This window comes from Maniola hyperantus, chromosome 23, assembly GCF_902806685.2.
Source record: "Maniola hyperantus chromosome 23, iAphHyp1.2, whole genome shotgun sequence".
In the NCBI taxonomy this organism is placed as follows: domain Eukaryota; kingdom Metazoa; phylum Arthropoda; class Insecta; order Lepidoptera; family Nymphalidae; genus Maniola; species Maniola hyperantus.
Genome location: NC_048558.1, coordinates 5,460,208 through 5,477,732, shown reverse-complemented (window position 1 = coordinate 5,477,732; position 17,525 = coordinate 5,460,208). Strand labels below are relative to the sequence as shown.

The 17,525-nt window shown below is 36.2% G+C and overlaps 2 protein-coding genes across 4 annotated transcripts in view; both read left to right on the top strand.

The window, feature by feature from the left end:
* Positions 1 to 17,525, top strand: part of LOC117993264 (tubulin beta chain) — a 146,556-nt gene that overhangs the window by 30,886 nt on the left and 98,145 nt on the right. The window lies entirely within an intron of this gene.
* LOC117993235 (uncharacterized) overlaps positions 1 to 17,525 on the top strand; it is a 190,995-nt gene that overhangs the window by 151,875 nt on the left and 21,595 nt on the right. For 2 of the 3 annotated variants that reach the window (XM_034980987.2, XM_069506507.1), the window contains exons 5-6: positions 933 to 1,060; positions 13,317 to 13,574. In XM_034980987.2, coding sequence (XP_034836878.2) covers positions 933 to 1,060; positions 13,317 to 13,574 — 386 coding nt within the window. The remainder of the gene's footprint in view (positions 1 to 932; positions 1,061 to 13,316; positions 13,575 to 17,525) is intronic. The other variant, XM_069506509.1, reaches the window with a different exon arrangement.

Sequence of the window (17,525 nt, the reverse complement as noted above, 5' to 3'; positions counted from 1 at the left end):
TTAGTAACAGAGGGAAAGATTTTCGCCCAGTCTTTATTTATAAGATAAATTACCTATGAAAAGAGTAAAAAATAGTAAATTATCTTTTAGATCTACAGCGTGTTTGATAAATAATAAATAAATAAAATAAAAATCTTTTTTATTCGAATAAACTTTTACAAGTACTTTCGGATAGTCGGATGCATCTACCACTGGTTCGGAATGCCTTTCCTACCGAGAAGAACCAGCAAGAAACTCGGTTAATATAACATGACAAATGGATTATGTATTATCAAATAGTTTTTTTATAAAATCTTTATATGGAGTGCTTGGTCGCTTATGTAAGGAGTTAGTGGCATTTGTAGTTTTAGTGATTTAGTATTTTTCAAACTTGCAATGTATAGCGTGCAACACTCGGGTCAATGCCGCACCTACGGCGTGGCAACTTTTGTGAATTCGAAGAACCGTTTGGACGTTTGTCAAGTAAGACAACGAAAGAATATATTATGGTACTATAACTATTTGGTACTACTTACCTCATTTTTCATGTTACCTCCCTGGCGCAGTGGAGCACTGTGGTCTTATTAGTGGCAGGTCCCGGGTTCGATTCCTGGCAGGGGTTTGGAATTCTAAAATTTCTAAATTTCTGGTCTGGTCTGGTGCAAGGCTTCGGCCGTGGCTAGTTACCACCATACCGGCAAAGCCGTACCGCCAAGCGGTTTAAAGTTCCGGTACGATGCCGTGTACCATGTATACCAAATATGCCGTGTATATACCAAAGGGGCATGGGTTTAATAAAAACTACCATATCCCTTCCAGGTTAGCCCGCTTCTATCTTAGACTGCATCATCACTTACCACCAGGTGAGATTGCAGTCAAGGGCTAACTTGTATCTGAATTTAAAAAATTATTTATCAAACATCCTGTATATTTCAAGCCCATTTTCTCCACAGGGAAGCCTGCCGCGAAGCCTGGGCTGGCCTCCGCTTATCTCCGCTCTTCGGTTGCATCTGCCCCAACACCCACATGAAGAAACGCTGTGACCGAATCTTTGCTGTCGTCAACCATAACCCCTGCGTTGGTGAGTGTTTCCTTCCACTAGATGTGCTAAGGGTTTTGAGCGAGAAATTGACTTTTTTTTATAAAAGGGAACCGTGGTTAGGTATCACTATAGCTTTTAATGACAGTGATTTTGTTTTTAACTTTTTAACCTGATTTTTACTCCTATTACAGATACCAAACAGTTAAAAATAGGTAGAAAAATAGAACGATCAAGCGATTTTCATTACATTATCAAATAGGTACCTACTAACTTAGCGATGAACTTGGAATTTTCAAGCTCATAATCTCTAAGTTTTACATCAAATCAATCTTTCAGTCAAAACAATTCAATATACATATGTATTTACAAAATCAATATACTTAATATTTATTTCATTAGAACAATTTTCTTCATACTATTTCTAACAGTATTATTTAATTAACAAAGTGGTTCACAGAGAGTTTTTTTTTAAATTTTGTTAACAGGCTTTTACATTACTGTATATAAGCTGTATTTTACCCTATCTTATTCTACAATAATACTAACTTATCTTACAATCCCAACAATGTTACTTAACCTAGAAAGTTACTACACAGAATTGCTCTTCAATTCAGTCAGATTCACTGGAATTAAATCGCTGCCAGTTATACCTTTAAGTTCAGGGTTTCTTATGAAATTAAATGAATTACATCTCACAGCTCACAGTGGTTTTATATAAGGATATAAAAATATGTAATTAACAATATTGTATTCTTTACACGTCCACTCCAATATAATAATATCGCATCCAATAAGGCAAGTTGATTCAATATACAGCGAACTTTGATTCGCGTCGAGAAATCCCGCTGAGACTTTATATTAATCAGTAGGGCTGCCAATACTATTCTGTTAATTAATTATCTATACATAGGTATACTCCTAAACAACTAGACTATCCCGCTTCCGGGTACACACCTCTAACTTTTTTGAGTTATGCGTTTTGAGAAATTAACGCTGCTTTAACGGTGAAGGAAAACATCGTGAGTAAACCTGCATCCCTGAGTGTTCTCCATATTGTTCTCAAAGGTGTGTAAAGTCTGCCGATCCGCACTGCCAAACCCTTCTTCTTTTGAGATGAGATCAGTACCTAGTCAATAGTAAATTATTTCATTTAGGTACTTCAGATTTCTGATTACCGATTCTATTTCTGAGACGTACTTTTTCAGGCAAAGAATTTTTATTTATTTATTCATTTGTACCAAAAACATTTACAATAAAGAGAAAAAGAGAGTAAAAGTGGACAGTGTACAAAAAGAAAGTTTACTGTAAGTATAATAAATCAATAATGATTTCAAAACTCCATCCGTCATAGTTATAAAATGTACTTTTTAGTGGGTAGAGACCTTTAAAGGTCAAGATAAGTTTATTTAAACCCAAACATTAACATAGTATGCAAATGAAGTTCAAAGCCCACCTATTTTTCTCGTTAAATATTTTACTTGAAAGGGCATAAATATTATAGAGAATGTTTATTGGATCGCATTAAATAGTAAAATTGAATTAATTAAAATCATGATGATCATGACTCAATTAATTTGAATATAAGCCGAAAAATAAGTGTTATCAAAAATACAAAAACCAAAGCCACAGTTATAATGAAATTGCTAACTACCACAATATGATAAACTTTAACCTGTTGTAAAAATGGTATCTGCAATTTTTGAGTGACCGCAAATTTAATATTTTATTTAACGTTACCGCTTTTCGAGTAAACTTTTGACCTCATATTTTGTAATTCTCGTAGGGTTGCCACCCGTATCTACCATTTTTAAAATATTGAAATGAACTTTATTTTGTTGAATTTTTCTTTTAATGACAATTATTACTTTTCTTCTGCGTTTTAAACTCTAGTGGGATAAAATAATGTAATAAATTCATACTATAAATGCAATTCATCCATAGTAATATTATGAATACGAAAGTGTGTCTGTCTGTGAGATAGCTAGACTAGAGATACTTAGACGAACTACTTATTATATCTCGAAAATCGAAAAGTTCAGGCCCTTAGCTAATTATTAAAACTATAATTTTATTCCTCTAAAATTATAGTTTTTAAGCCTAATCTATTAAAAAAATGTATTTTTTACCAAACAAGGCCACCGCCCATAATTTTGCCTGCATGTCCTAACTCCATATCGAAGTATGGTACCAATTAAAATGTTTAAGGTGGCGTGACCCAAGTATATTTTTCTTCTATAACATGTAACTTAGCATGCTCGCCGTTGTTCGGTGTTAAATACCTTTAAGTGGATAAATGCGGTCATACTTTATTGTATATGTGTGCGTGTAATCTAATAACTTTAAACTTAAACTAAGTTTTAACCCCTAACACATACCTATTACATATTCTGTAATTATTTACATACGCTACTCGCCCGTTTATCCATAATCGTTTTATCGTTTACACTTACCTTATTATTCTACTAGCAACCGCCTGCGGCTTTGATCTACGAAAATATAAATCCTCTTTATTTCCTATCAGGTGGGAATTTCGAAAAATCCTTGTCTACATTACCAAAGGAACCTTTATGCAAAATTTCATCTTACATGACGCCCGCTATTTCATCCGCGCAGATATAGGTTTTTAAAAATTCTGCGAGAACTCTTTAATATTCCGGGATAAAAAGTACCTGTGATATTAATTCAAGGTAAGAGCTATCTCTATTCTAAACAGCTAAATCGGTTATCATTATGACGTGAAGGAGTAAATTATTAGGAACAAGGATAAGGATTACAATGTTTTTTTGTTTATTGAAAATATTACAATAAAACTTAAAGGTAGCCTTATATATTACTATACAAACAATGCCCGCGTAGAATGGTGCCAAAAATACTGGCTGCATTTCCGCACTGGACAGCCAGGCTCAAAAAATGAGTCAGCCCTTCTGTCACCAGATGAGGCTATTTATTAATCGCAGTGAAATGTCTCGTACATAACAACGTCACATTTTACCAGATAAAAGCGTCAACCACAAATATTTTGAAAAAAGGCAAGTAAAAAGTACAAATACTTAATTGAATGAAAAGGCGACTTTGTAACAATAGATCTATCAGCCCTAAGAAAGTTGAGAGGGCCTAATCCGCCTCGTTCGAGATGAGCCCGACCTCAACAAGACCTTAATACTGTAAATCTAAGCTTACCTACTTCTTCCCTTGCCTTATTTTTACCCTTTGCTTTATATACCGACTTTATTAACCACTAGATGATGTCCGTTATTTCTTCTGCGTGGATTTCTGTATTTTATTAAAAATCTCGCGAGATCTCAATGGTTTTCGGGGATTAAAAGTTATCTCCCAAAGCCACCATGATCCAAACTGATCGTTGATCATCCCTCTCTGTGTTGAGGACAATGCGCAGAGAAACTTTCAGCTTTTATAAAATAACGAAGGTCTGGCACGCACTGGCTCTTTGTCCATAATATTTCCTACTTAAATTAACTATTGGTAATGGCAAACTAGAAATCAAACATAAGGGTATTTATTATGTGAATATTTGTACAGAAGCGGTAGAGATATCAGATTAAAACAAAATCTAAATAGAATTTTATCTTACCTAGATGTTAGGTGTTGCGTCGAGTGCTGCCTAGGTGCCTAGGCCGCGTCTTTACGCCTCTTTTTAGGTTAAGTGTTGTCGAGATAAACTTTGACTCGAGTACGAGGTTTGGAGTAGCCACGGAATTCTGAATAAGTATAGAAATGATTATGGAGAGTAAGATGTATATTATCACATCGCATTTAAAGATTTTTCTCCTATCAATCATTTAACAAAATGCGAGTTTTTTATTATCATTATTCATTAGGTAATGTCAACAATCCCAGTACAAGGAAGCGTCAGGCTTAATGTTACCCCGGATTACGGAACACACGAGGCTTAACAAAGGTAATTTAAATCTGACTGCTCCAATTCTCCATATTATAACATAAGGTTAGATTGAGGTCTCCCTGCTGCAGTGGTAAGCACTGTGGTCTTATTAGTGGGAGGTCCCGGGTTTGATTCCTGGCGGGGATTTGAAATTTTATAATTTCCACATTTCTACTCTGGTCTGATGATAAATTATTATTAGCTATAGTAATGACGTAGACATCCACTAAGGAAGGTTTTTAAAAATGCAACCTCTGAGGGGGTGGAATAGGAGTTTGAAATTTGTGTAGTCCACGCGGAAGTCGCGGGGATAACCTAGTCCTTTTATATATCCCCTACCGGCAAAGCCGTGCCGCCAAGCGAATCAGCGTTCCGGTACGATGCCGCGTAGAAACCAAAGGGGCATGGGTTTAATAAAAACTGCCATACCCCTTCCAGGTTAACCCACTCCCATCTTAGACTGCATCATCACTTACCACCAGGTGAGATTGCAGTCAAGGGCTAACTTTTATCTGAATAAATAAATTAAAATAAAAGGCTACAAGATGCGTGTTCGATATAGATTACTTTTTATCACGGTAATATTTCTATAATTTATTCGACTTTAATTGAAAAACATTAAACAATCAGCCGATTTAAAAAAACTTCGGTGTCCGTAAAGGCTTCCAACTTCCAAGTTCATACTTTTATTCCAAACATCATCATACCTATTACAAATTCCAACATAAATATTTAAAAAGCGCGGGATCCCATAAACCTTTCCAAACAAGCTTTGAAATCGTTCAAGTTAAACAAAATAACAATTTGTTTCATGTGTAACCTATTTGTAAAATAGTGGGATCAAATATTTGTGTTGGGGACTTTAATTCGGAAATTCGTTTATATCTAAAGGTAGGTAAACTTTGTAAACTATTAGGTACATCGATGAATCCATCAATATTGTAAATGTAAAAATATATCTGCATATCTATCTGCCTGTCTGTCTATTAGCTTTTAACAGTTCAAACGTGGAATCAATCTTGGAGGTTGGCACAAACATACCTTTCTTTTCCTCCATCTACAGGTACAAAGATAGCTTACATCCCAAAGACATAATGGACATAGGTTACTTTTTCCAGAGAATGAAATTTTATTGTAAGGGAGCTCACGGTAAATATAAGCGACCCAATACACGTTTGCCGAATGTTTCTAGGCTGTTTACGCTTTCAAACATTAGGGCACCCTATTAATAATACCCAGGCCTAAAACTATTTACAGAAAATTATAAGTCCCTTAAATTGCTATTGCGCTGGAACCATGTCTCATTAACATCGAAACCCGGTTCAAGGTACCAGCTAAAAATCAGTGTTGTATGTTCTTGTGCAACAAGGCATACAGCATAATGCTGAGCTGGGACCCTTTTTCGGGTTGTACCACACATGACTTCCTTCATGAGTTTGTTCCGGCGCTTCTTTTGCTTGTCCTCAGGTGGAAGAAGCGCCGGAATAACCAGCTCTTAGTTTTAAGATATGATGTGTGGCACAGTTTTGTAAATAAACGTCTTTTCTTTTCTTTTCTTCTTATCAAAATGACGTCATTTTGAAGTCAGCCGAAATAAAAATATACCATCAGCTCGAAACTTCAGTCTAGTGCTGACGTCACTAAAATGGCGGCCACGCGCATTATCAATTCGCGAGACTTACATTACAGCAAACAATTTCCACTCCAACACCACGCCACAAGAATCTAAATCCCGCATTAAATTAATTTCTTTTATGCTGTCATTTGCATGAGTTAAGTCAGAACTCTACAATTTATAGGGTTTGCACTTATTCAGATTTTGAATACGACTTTCTTGCTGAATCAAAAATTTTGAAGTGAAACTTCTGTATTAATTGTTTAAGCGTTTTACATTGTATTCCAAAAATATATTAAAAGAAAGATTATTTGAATAAAAATCCATACTAATATTATTATAAATGCGGAAGTTTATCTGTCTGTCTGTCTGTCTGTCTGCTGGCCATTCACGGCCCATCCGTTCAATTGATTTTGACGACATTTGGTACAGAGATAGCTTGCATACCGGAGAAGGACATAGGTTACTCTTTATCCGGAAAATCAAAGAGTTACCTAAATCCATGCGGACGAAGTCGCGGGCATCATCTATTACTTTATATACGCGTTCCAACTTTCCAATTGACAAAAAATAACTTTGTACATTATAAAGGGTACGTACAAATACGGATTCGTAAAACATAACTACACAGATCCATCTGCCACAAAAGAACCTTTTCCCATCACGTCACTGAACTAGTTACCCGAATGAATTCATTCATTCATTCAATACTCATTCAGTTAGTGCGAGCCCTGCGTAACCCGAAACCCGTGGGGTTGGCACTTACTGAATGAGTTTTGAAGTGAATGAGTGTCTCAGCTTTTCTATTGACAAAAAGTAAAAATATATTACAAGTTTACATACATATAGGTATATCCATCTAATATCAACATACATGTATCCATCTAATATCAAAGAAACTTTTCCAACCACGTCACTGAACTAGTTTACCAAAATAATTCATTCAATCATTCATTCATATATTTCAACAGTTAAATTGCTTATGTATTGCATATTTACATATTGTAACATTTTATGAGCAACTGCTGAGTTTCTTGCCGATTCTTCTCAGTAGAATCAGCTTTCTGAATCGGTGGTAGACTCTCGAAATATCATAAGTGGTACATACCTACTGTCCTACATGAATTAAATAAATTCGTTTCATTTCAAATTAATTTCACAGTACCAACCCTACGTTAACCGAACCCCGTAGATCCACGTTTGTACACAATTTCTGTTACGGAGCGAAATCATTTCCTTTGTCAGTTTTGGCTACACACTCCAATTACTGCGTTAAATATTTGCTAAACGGTTACCGGCAACGGGTCGAAACCGGACTATCGTGAGAGCAACATAACCTTTATATTATCAGATACATACGATATCGGTTACAAAGTCAAATTCAAAGCCTTTTATGCCGTAGAGATCGTGGAGCCATGGAGTCTTAGTGCTAAAAAAAATTACGAGGCATTTCACCGCGATAGCCTCATCTGGTGACAGATGGGCTGGCTCATTTTGCCTGGCTGTCCAGCGCGGAAATGCAGCCAGTATTCTTGGCACCATTCCACGCGGGTATGATTTGTACAGTAAGGCTAGCTTTAAGTCTTATTGTAATAATTTCAATTAATTCATTGTACACTATTTGATTGTCAATTGTTTAGTTTACTAATGATTTTAACCTTATTTCGTGGTTTAAACTAACTCATTCATCATATTAATCGTGGTACGTAGGTAGCCGTTATTTACATGATAAATTGTTGAATTTATGATAATAATTGTACCTAATTAATTACGTTATTCAGTTTAAATTATTCCGTTTTTGACGAAATTGGCTGCATTTAAACACCAGCGCCCTAAAAACAGTCACCATGGTACACCCTGGCTGTTTTTAGGGTTTCGTATCTCCAGCGGAAAAAAGGAGCTTTTATAGGATCACTTTGTTGTCTGTTTGTCGTGTCGCTCAAAACCCGTCAAGGGAATAAAAACCTACAGGTTTTAACCTCCCGTTGACCCAGAATCATGAAATTTGGCAAGTAGGAATATCTTATACCACAAATAAAGGGAAAAATCTGAAAACCGTGAAGTTGTAGCCACATTACATAGTTCTGTCGACATAATTTGTTTAATAAAAATCCACGATGTCAAAATTAGTATCGCTGTGATTTTTGTAAAAAGTGCCCCATGGCTGCTTTCTGCATAACTAAAATAATATACGTACAATAGGTATCTAAGTACATTCCCAACAATGGTCACGCCAGTACAACATCAATGGAATAATAATTTAAAGTCAAGACTCGATACAGCAAAGAAACAAAAAGAATCTATTCACTTTCGGTCCTTTGTGGTAAGGGCTTTTCCTATAGAGGGAAAAACCTTTTTGAAGATTTCTCTTTTCGTCTTTGATGTACCTACTTCGTCTTTTCTAACCGTGATTATGTTGATAGGATTTTCGAAGGGTAAGTAAGGGTAGGTATTTACTGTATTAAATGATGATTAAATAACTAATTAATACTACAATCACATAAAATAATTCTACACTAATATTTAATTTGTATAATATAACTAGCTGATGCCCGCGACTTCGTCCGCGTGGATTTCGGTTTTTAAAAATCCCGTGGGAACTCTTTGATTTTCCGGGATAAAAAGTAGCCTATGTCCTTCCCTGGGATGTAAGCTATCTGTGTACCAAATTTCGTCAAAATCGGTTGAACGGATGGGCCGTGAAAGGCTAGCAGACAGACAGACAGACGGACAGACAGACAGAGAGACAGACACGCTTTCGCATTTATAATATTAAGTATGGATATGCATGCCTTATTATACATATAAGTTTTTTTAGCCATGTTAAATGACTAATATTCCCCTTTCCTTTCCAACTAAGCGTCAGGCTTGTGCTAGGAGTAGGGACGACAATTATAGTGCAAGGGGCGGGGTTTGAACCGTCGACCTTTCGGTTTTCAGTCCACTCCTTTACCGGTTGAGCTATTGAGGCTCTAAATTTGGCTGTATCATCACAATATGACTAAGAACCATCTGTAAACCCAAATAAGCAATAAATAATTTCATTGATTGATTGATTGATTAAGACTACTCCTACAAAGTCCATTGAAAATATATTTTCCGGGTTTCCAGTTGTCTATACCAAATTTCGTCAAAATCGGAGGACAGACAGACAGACACCCTTTCAGATTTATAATACTATCAGTACGGATTGATTTACATAAAAATATATATAGTGAAAAGTTTCTATTTCAGCTTCATTACATTATAAACCTTTGAAAACATTTATTTACATTAGGTACCTAAAGAAAACTAATAGAAAATTCAACAATAGCCCTAGTTGTAAACACATCTACTGTAGACTCTACATTAGTTTTAACAAAGCCACAGAGAACATTGGCCATACAATGAGTCCGGTTCATGGCCGCTTTCAAAACGTGGGAAAGCTCGCAACTGTTCAAATTGCTCCTAAGTTAGCTGTGAAAAATATCCTCGCTTGAAAAATACCTTTTAAATGCTAACTCCTCTCGCCTTTCTGAATTTTTAATTAAGATTGAGCGCAAATATCAATCTTCATATTATATGTACCTATCATTAAGAATATGAGAGTATTATAGAGTTCTTTCAATGTTGATTTTTACCATACCAATTTACATTTTTGAAGTATTCAGCGATTTTGGGATGAGTTAAAACTTCCACGCGGCAAGAAACAGAGAGAAATGGAAAAACATCGTAGCAAAGATTGTATCTAAGAGGAGCCACGATCTTTAAAACTGATGGAGCAACGCTGGAAAATGAAAAACTTCAAGGCTGCGTCACCGACATACTAATTTTATTAGCTTTTTCGTTTCTTAACGCTACCTATTGTTCAGTTTTAATGAACTAATGTAACCTACTTTTGGAAAATTAGGTATACAGATGAGTCCCTATTAATAATAATTAAACAGACACTAAACATAGCTCTGGATATACCTAATCAAAATGTTAATTAATTTAAAAAAATCATCTTACTGTAAATATAAATAATACAAAGAAACGACATTGTTTCAGAATTCACAATAATATTAATTTGTTTACGGTTACCCATTCAAGTGTTCAAGCACACTTTCTCGCTCAAAACCTACGTATGGTAATTTATTGGATATTATTTAGCTTTAAGTGTTAACGCTTAGGTACATATGACTTGATGTGATAAAAAAAAGTTAGATTTGTTAACAATATATACTATCATAAATATTGTACCTGTAATTGTGCCTTGCGGGACACCATATATACAAACACTTAGATTTCTAGTGTTTTTATTATTTACTTAACATTTTAAACCGTACAATTCATTTCGAACAACACAAAATAACCTGTTATCATTTTATTAACGTACGTTGATAAAACAACAAAATGTCAAACTTACAAAACGCTTTGAAGAGTGCTAGACTCAATACAAAAAAGCCGTCAACGTGTTCAATTAGTTCTGTTCCGTATCTTTTATTTTTCATGTTCCTTTTCGTATACGTGCCTCTTATTATTTCCACACCGATTAGATGCCTAGGCCTTAGGATTGAATTAGATCACAGATTAACTACACAAGGCTGTTAACCTTTATGTTTCACGGACACTGAGCTTCTTTTTAGTGTACTCCTGACCTCACACACCGTACATATGCCCGCAGTTACCTGAACTCTTGGCTTCACACCTTCGGCCTTCGATGAATGGTCTGCGACTGCTACTGATAGAGCATAGTCGGCGAAGTAAATTACCCTAACTCTCACGTCTACTTCGTCTTCGAAAGAATACTCTTAATGGACGTTTGCATCCACCACGTCACACTGCAATCCACAATCAACACCTAGCACTATATGTGTACGATCACTATCACTAAAGAGATTAAGTTTATCGATATTGTAATAATTATACTGAGATATGCGATATGAGTACCTATGACATTGTTATGTCTTAAGATGTGTCACCTTCTATTCTTTTAACATAAAAAACAAAGATTCCGATGAATTGAGAACCTCCTCCTTTTTTGAAGTCGGTTAAAAATGGGGGTACCGATTTTTCTGCAGAAGTATTTTATTAGTGTGATCTTACTTATAGCTCTGTTTATTGTTTGTCGATTGTCTTGTCATCTTCTATATGTATAAACGACTGCATTGTAAAATTTGTGATTATCACATTGCTATCACAGTTTTAGTTATTGGTTAAATTTACCAAACTTCTTCTTTTTGCGGAGATTTCTAAGACATTAATAATAAACTATTTTTGATGAGAAATACTCCACCCAATACCAATAGTAGATAATATTGGTCACGTCACGATTGCAATAACACTCGTAAATCCATAGTAGAAGGGTGATCAGCCAATGGGAAGGATTGTGGTTAACGCATTTAATATGTGGATCAAAGTGCGGCAATAATATGTCGAGCAGCAAGTCCATTAAGTGTGTTCTGAATCGGCTCGGCACGGGGGCGGTAGTGTGTTGGTAACGTGGTTGTGGGGCAGCGGTGGCGTGGGGCGGATGTCCGCCGGCCGTCCGAGCGCTGTTCGAGCCTCCCAAGCCAGCGGCGAAGGCGCCTCCCCTCACGCGGTACGCTGCGCCCGACGGTACGATCCTGCTGCTCACGGAGAACGGAACAAGGCTGATGACACGCGCGGCGGCAGCCAGCCTGCTCCGCGCCGCCCTCCTCTCCCCGCGCCCCCCTCGGCCCCGGCACGGTGAGCCGCCCCCGCACCTCTCAATGTGTCTATCGGATTCCGTCGCCTATAGCACTGCACGCTTCGCTTTGCTTCGTAAGGTAGGAGCGTTATTCACACACGATTAGGTTTCAAATTAAAAGAAGGGTGATTTATCAATCTATTTGGTGGTAAGAAGTGCAGAGAGTGAGGTGCGACTGCGGGATGTCTGTTCCGCTCTACATTGGTTCCTCAGTCAACCTTTCGTTTCATGAGCTATAGGATAGAACAGTACCTACACCTGTCCTGGTCCAGAGGCCTTTTTATGTGACGTCAATTAAACTCCAGCAAATGCTGGCTTTCTATACCAACTAAAACTCCAATAATACTTGATGCTATTTTCTACGCTCCCTGTAACTTTATTAAACTCATCAAAGGTCACGAAATTAAAAAATACAAATACAGTTCTAATATAAATATCCTTTTGTTTGTTGTAAGTTAATATAATGTTACTTGAGTCTTTCTTTTTAGTTTAAAACTAGATGTAATGCATAAAAGAAGGGTATTTCATTATGTACATGCATCTGTATATAATCTTCATAAATATTAGGTACGAGTACAAATAATAATTCGCTCCTACTTTATGCCCGCATGCTTTTATATTCTGCTGTGTATTTTCCTTTATTACTTGATTTTGAGCCACTCTAGATTTTCAATGGGGAAATTTAGCCAATTAGTCCCGCTAAAGTGCCCGCTCTGAAAGTCTAAAATGGATTTCCACTCTTAATTCGAGCATGATTGCATGTTTTCTCTGCATCTTCTATTTCTACGATCTCTATGGTTACTGCGCGGCATAGACTTGGCTTTGACGATAGTTCAGCAAAGCTGCCAATCGGGAAGGCTTTGCAAATTATATTAACAGAGACCAAACGAGCATTTCGATACGCAAATTTTACTTTTGCCCGTTGTATGTCGTAATTTTGTCGATATCGTTGTTTTTGTCGTTTTGAACTTAGTAGGGTTTTTGATTATTGTTGTACCGAAACGGCCCTGCGCGATCGCCTGTGACAGACTTTCGCGGCTTGGACCGGGTCGCTTCCCACAGCTAAGAGATACGGATGCCATTCCAGTAAAGCTGATGTCGGACGGACGGACGGCCAATCGGAACGCCACTGGGGTGTCGTCGTGGATTGGCGGTATGTCGATAACGCAGGACGGCAACCTTATCGCCCCGGACAAAATAATGACGCACGTCCATCGATATGCGAGTCCGCACTACAAGCCCCACGGGCATCACTATCACCGCTGGAATCACGAGCCGGGAGGGGGCGAGGACCCCTTATATGCCACCAAGACCGTCTACGGACCCGGATACATAGATGAGAACCGTACGTATCACTTTACCAATGTCTAGTGACAAACATTACAACATAATTTAAGGTAATCGAAACTAATTTTTCAACAGTAGCCAACAAAACAAAAAGTGTATTTATTTAAAATCAAATACTCGTAGGTACACTTTCAACAGATAAATTAACCATAGATATCGTATTCGACACTCCAGCTTCAAAATTGTACATTTCTAGACTCCCTTAACAAATTCATCGGAACCCTGTGGTTTCCTTTCATAGCACTTCCCGAGAGCCCGAGTCTCATTTCATCCCCTTTGTTTTAACCATTTCAACCCCAGTAAAACACTAGTAGACCTTTCACGACTGGATTTAGTCTAGTAGATATTAAAGCGCAGAGGGACGATATTAAACGAGAAATGAGTAAAGCTTTGCGTAGTAAAACACTTAGAGAGGTTAATTTAGCGCTTTAGAAATATCTCGAGATATGCTTCCCTCTCCCAGTTCCAACGTAAGGTAAAAGAATTAGTTCTAAAGGAGCGATTTACGGAAGGCGCTTAAACGCGTAAATCTCCGCGAAGCTTTGCAATTTGCGCTAAAAATTCAAACATTCATCCGCCATGATTTATTTTGTGTACCTTGGACTTTACGGGATTGATATATTTTGTTGTGGAATCGCTGTAAACGGTAAGTTAATCATCAAACCCTCCAACATGAACAATATTTTATTCGTTGGGATAACTTCGTCAATTAAAATATCTAGGTATATTATTATAATAGTATATTTATAATTAGCATGATATATTTCTGGTATTGCTTGGTAAATTGAATCCATAATTCCTCAAGTATCACTCATTGGTAATCCTTTGAGTTCTTTGAAAACACCAAGTTCCAAGATTTTTCCTCACGTATGATTAATCACATATAATAAGTATCCTACGTATGTACCATTATTATCACGATGTAATTTATACTTTTCTTCTTAAGCATGAGTATATAAGAGTATTTACCCCCCCACTAATACTTTTTTATTTCATCGATCTGTTATTTTATTTTGATACTACATATTTTTTGTTCTTATTTTCTGGACCATTATCATATTTAAATGATCTGTTTCTCATAAAATAAATAATTAAATATAAGTAAATTATATTTTTTATCACACACCTTATTTTATGTATCACAATTGAACACAGACGTTTTTATTTTTAATTGTTATGCAAACGATATATAAAATGTTCTATCATGTATATTAGGTATGAATAGTAAAGATTTGGAATGTTTTTCAAGTACAGTCTACTATCACAAGCGGGGTAGACAATTATAGTTAATGCAGCTACTAGTAGCCATCAAGTTGTCCATGAAAAAATAATTTATTAAGAAATTATTTTTATAACTGGGCTTATTTAAAGCAAATATACTTAAACGCTTAGCCGGTTTATGATTCATTTAGTTTCAAGACAGATTGATTGCGATTTGCGACCGAATCGAATCGAATCAACGCGTGTTTTAATAAATTTAAACAAATTAAACTTTTTCTCCACTATTGAAAAGTGATAACGGAGCGTTACGCACTTGCATTTGTTCTAGTATTGTTGAATTTATTATAACAAATATTCCTATCTAGATTAATTCAATGAGAATTTCAATTAAAGTTCGTGTTAATTCGTTATAGAAAAGTCACGTTGTATTATGTAAGTACCTATACTTTTCTCCCACGATTCTCGAGTCTTACCAAAATCTCAGTTCAAGAATATTTTATTGATTAATTTGAAACTATTTTAATACTATTGCGTTATTTTGAGGCTAGTCCATAAATTGCAGCTAGATTAAGACCTAAGCTATTTCTGTGCCAAGTTTCAGCTTGATAGACCTAAACACTAGTCTACACTAGTCACCGTTTTCGTTATGTAAGACAGTTGAAACTCAGGAACAGTTTCGTTTGGTAATTTTCTACGAAATAATTCTTAAAGTGAAACTCACTGAAATTGAGAATTGAATTCTTTTAAAGGAAAAATATTTTTATATTCCGCTAGTTTTTATACCTAAGCTACCACTAAGAAATTTATACCGCAATAAAAAAGATTTCTTGGCTTGGAATTGGCTGCCAATACAAAAGAGTTTGCTACATCTAAAACAGACATATCGCCCATAAATTTCAACATGTAACAGCAAGCGGTTTTATATTATACATGTTTGACCAAATAGATCGTGCTAGGTCATTAAAACGATCTCGTTAACTTATAAGTACTTTATATCCAGTTTGGGTCTTTAGGTTTATGCCAATGCTGTGTTAAAAAGATAACGTCTAGAATAGAAATATTTACTAATAGTTTATTATGTACTTTAATTTTAAGCGACAACACTAGCAAATAACTAAATCAACGTCAAATTAAAATACCTTAGAATCAGCCCGCACATATTTTGAGGATCTAGGCACATAGTCACATTATGATAAAGTTCAATTTACTTTACTATACCTAAGTATTTAAGAAATACCTATCACGTCACTTCTACTTTCCCACAATGTGCGTTGAGCCTCAAATACGCATATAATATCTACCTACAAATTTTCCATCAGAGCCAGGGTAACTTTTCAAGTTAAACATCATCCACACCAGCGCGCCAAATCGACTACGAAGCGAGAATACGGAGCGCGGCACAAAGCACATATACTTAACCACAACAGTCGCGTAGGTGTGCACGTATAGATTCGCGTCGTGATCGCTCCCGCATCCCGCGTTCATGACGTGCCAGTGTGGCCGTAGCTTTAATAGCTTTAACGTTATTAATCCTCTTCTTAAACGCTCTTTAATTTAAGTATGAACAGGAAAGGTACAGATATTTTTCCGTCCCTCCCCGTATTTATTAAATGATTGATTGACGCAGTTAACGTTAACTTGAAAAGTTACATTAGAGCCTTAACGGCGATCTTCCAGTCACTCGCTCCATACAAAGGTATTCGTAACGTATTCTTGTTTGAATATTAACCAATCAAACTCAATGTAATTTTAACACGTTCTAGAAACTAATATCTTTGTCTTCAATTTCAAATCTCTTTATTGCGAATATGGGTAAACAGTGTAGATTAGAGGTGTCAAATACAGGTTCATGTGTGTATCACAATATTATCACGTGTTACAGACAAATATTTAATAATTATTAACGTTACATTATTTTGTTACAAAAAAAAAAATTGCTTGAACCGTGAGGCGCAAGCAGAAAAATGGGTGCAATCGATTTTCGACCTTATTGACATACGTCAGAAAACAGCATTTTAGCAATCTATGAATTATACTGAGCAAGAATATGACAAAAAACAACTTTCTCATAACCGTCAATAAGGTCGAGATTTGCTTGCACCGATTTCACCATGAGGCGCAAGCATATAAATGGGTGCAAGCGATTTCCGACCTTATTGACATAGGGAACAACATTTTAACAATCTATGAATGATACCTACTAAACAAGAATATGACAAAAAACAACTTTCTCATAACCGTCAATAAGGTCGAGAACTAGGGTATAGCTTGTATTTAACTCGATTGATTTAAATTTTAAATTTTACTCTTAATAGGTACCCAATCCATACCTTCGCGACAGGTCGAAATGGCAATCGGGGAGGGAATGCCCCGCACACCCGCACGGCCCCTGTGCTAACCCAGTGCGGGCGAGCGAGGGTGACGTGCGGGTGTGCGGGGTGTCACCCCCGCCTCATACCCCGATTGCCATCTCAACCTGTCGCGGAATACAGTACCTAGTACCTACCTATGTATGTAAAAATAAAAACAAGTAGAACGATAAAGCAATGTCAAGTAGATACCTACAATACAATAGGTAGGTAAGTTTACCTAGTTACCTATAAAAAAATCTTTTTAGTAGGTAACTACTATATTTATTATCATACATTTCTACATATTTATTATCATACGAATTATAAAATGATGATGATGATTTCTAAAAAGAACAATACCACTTCACGTACCTAAC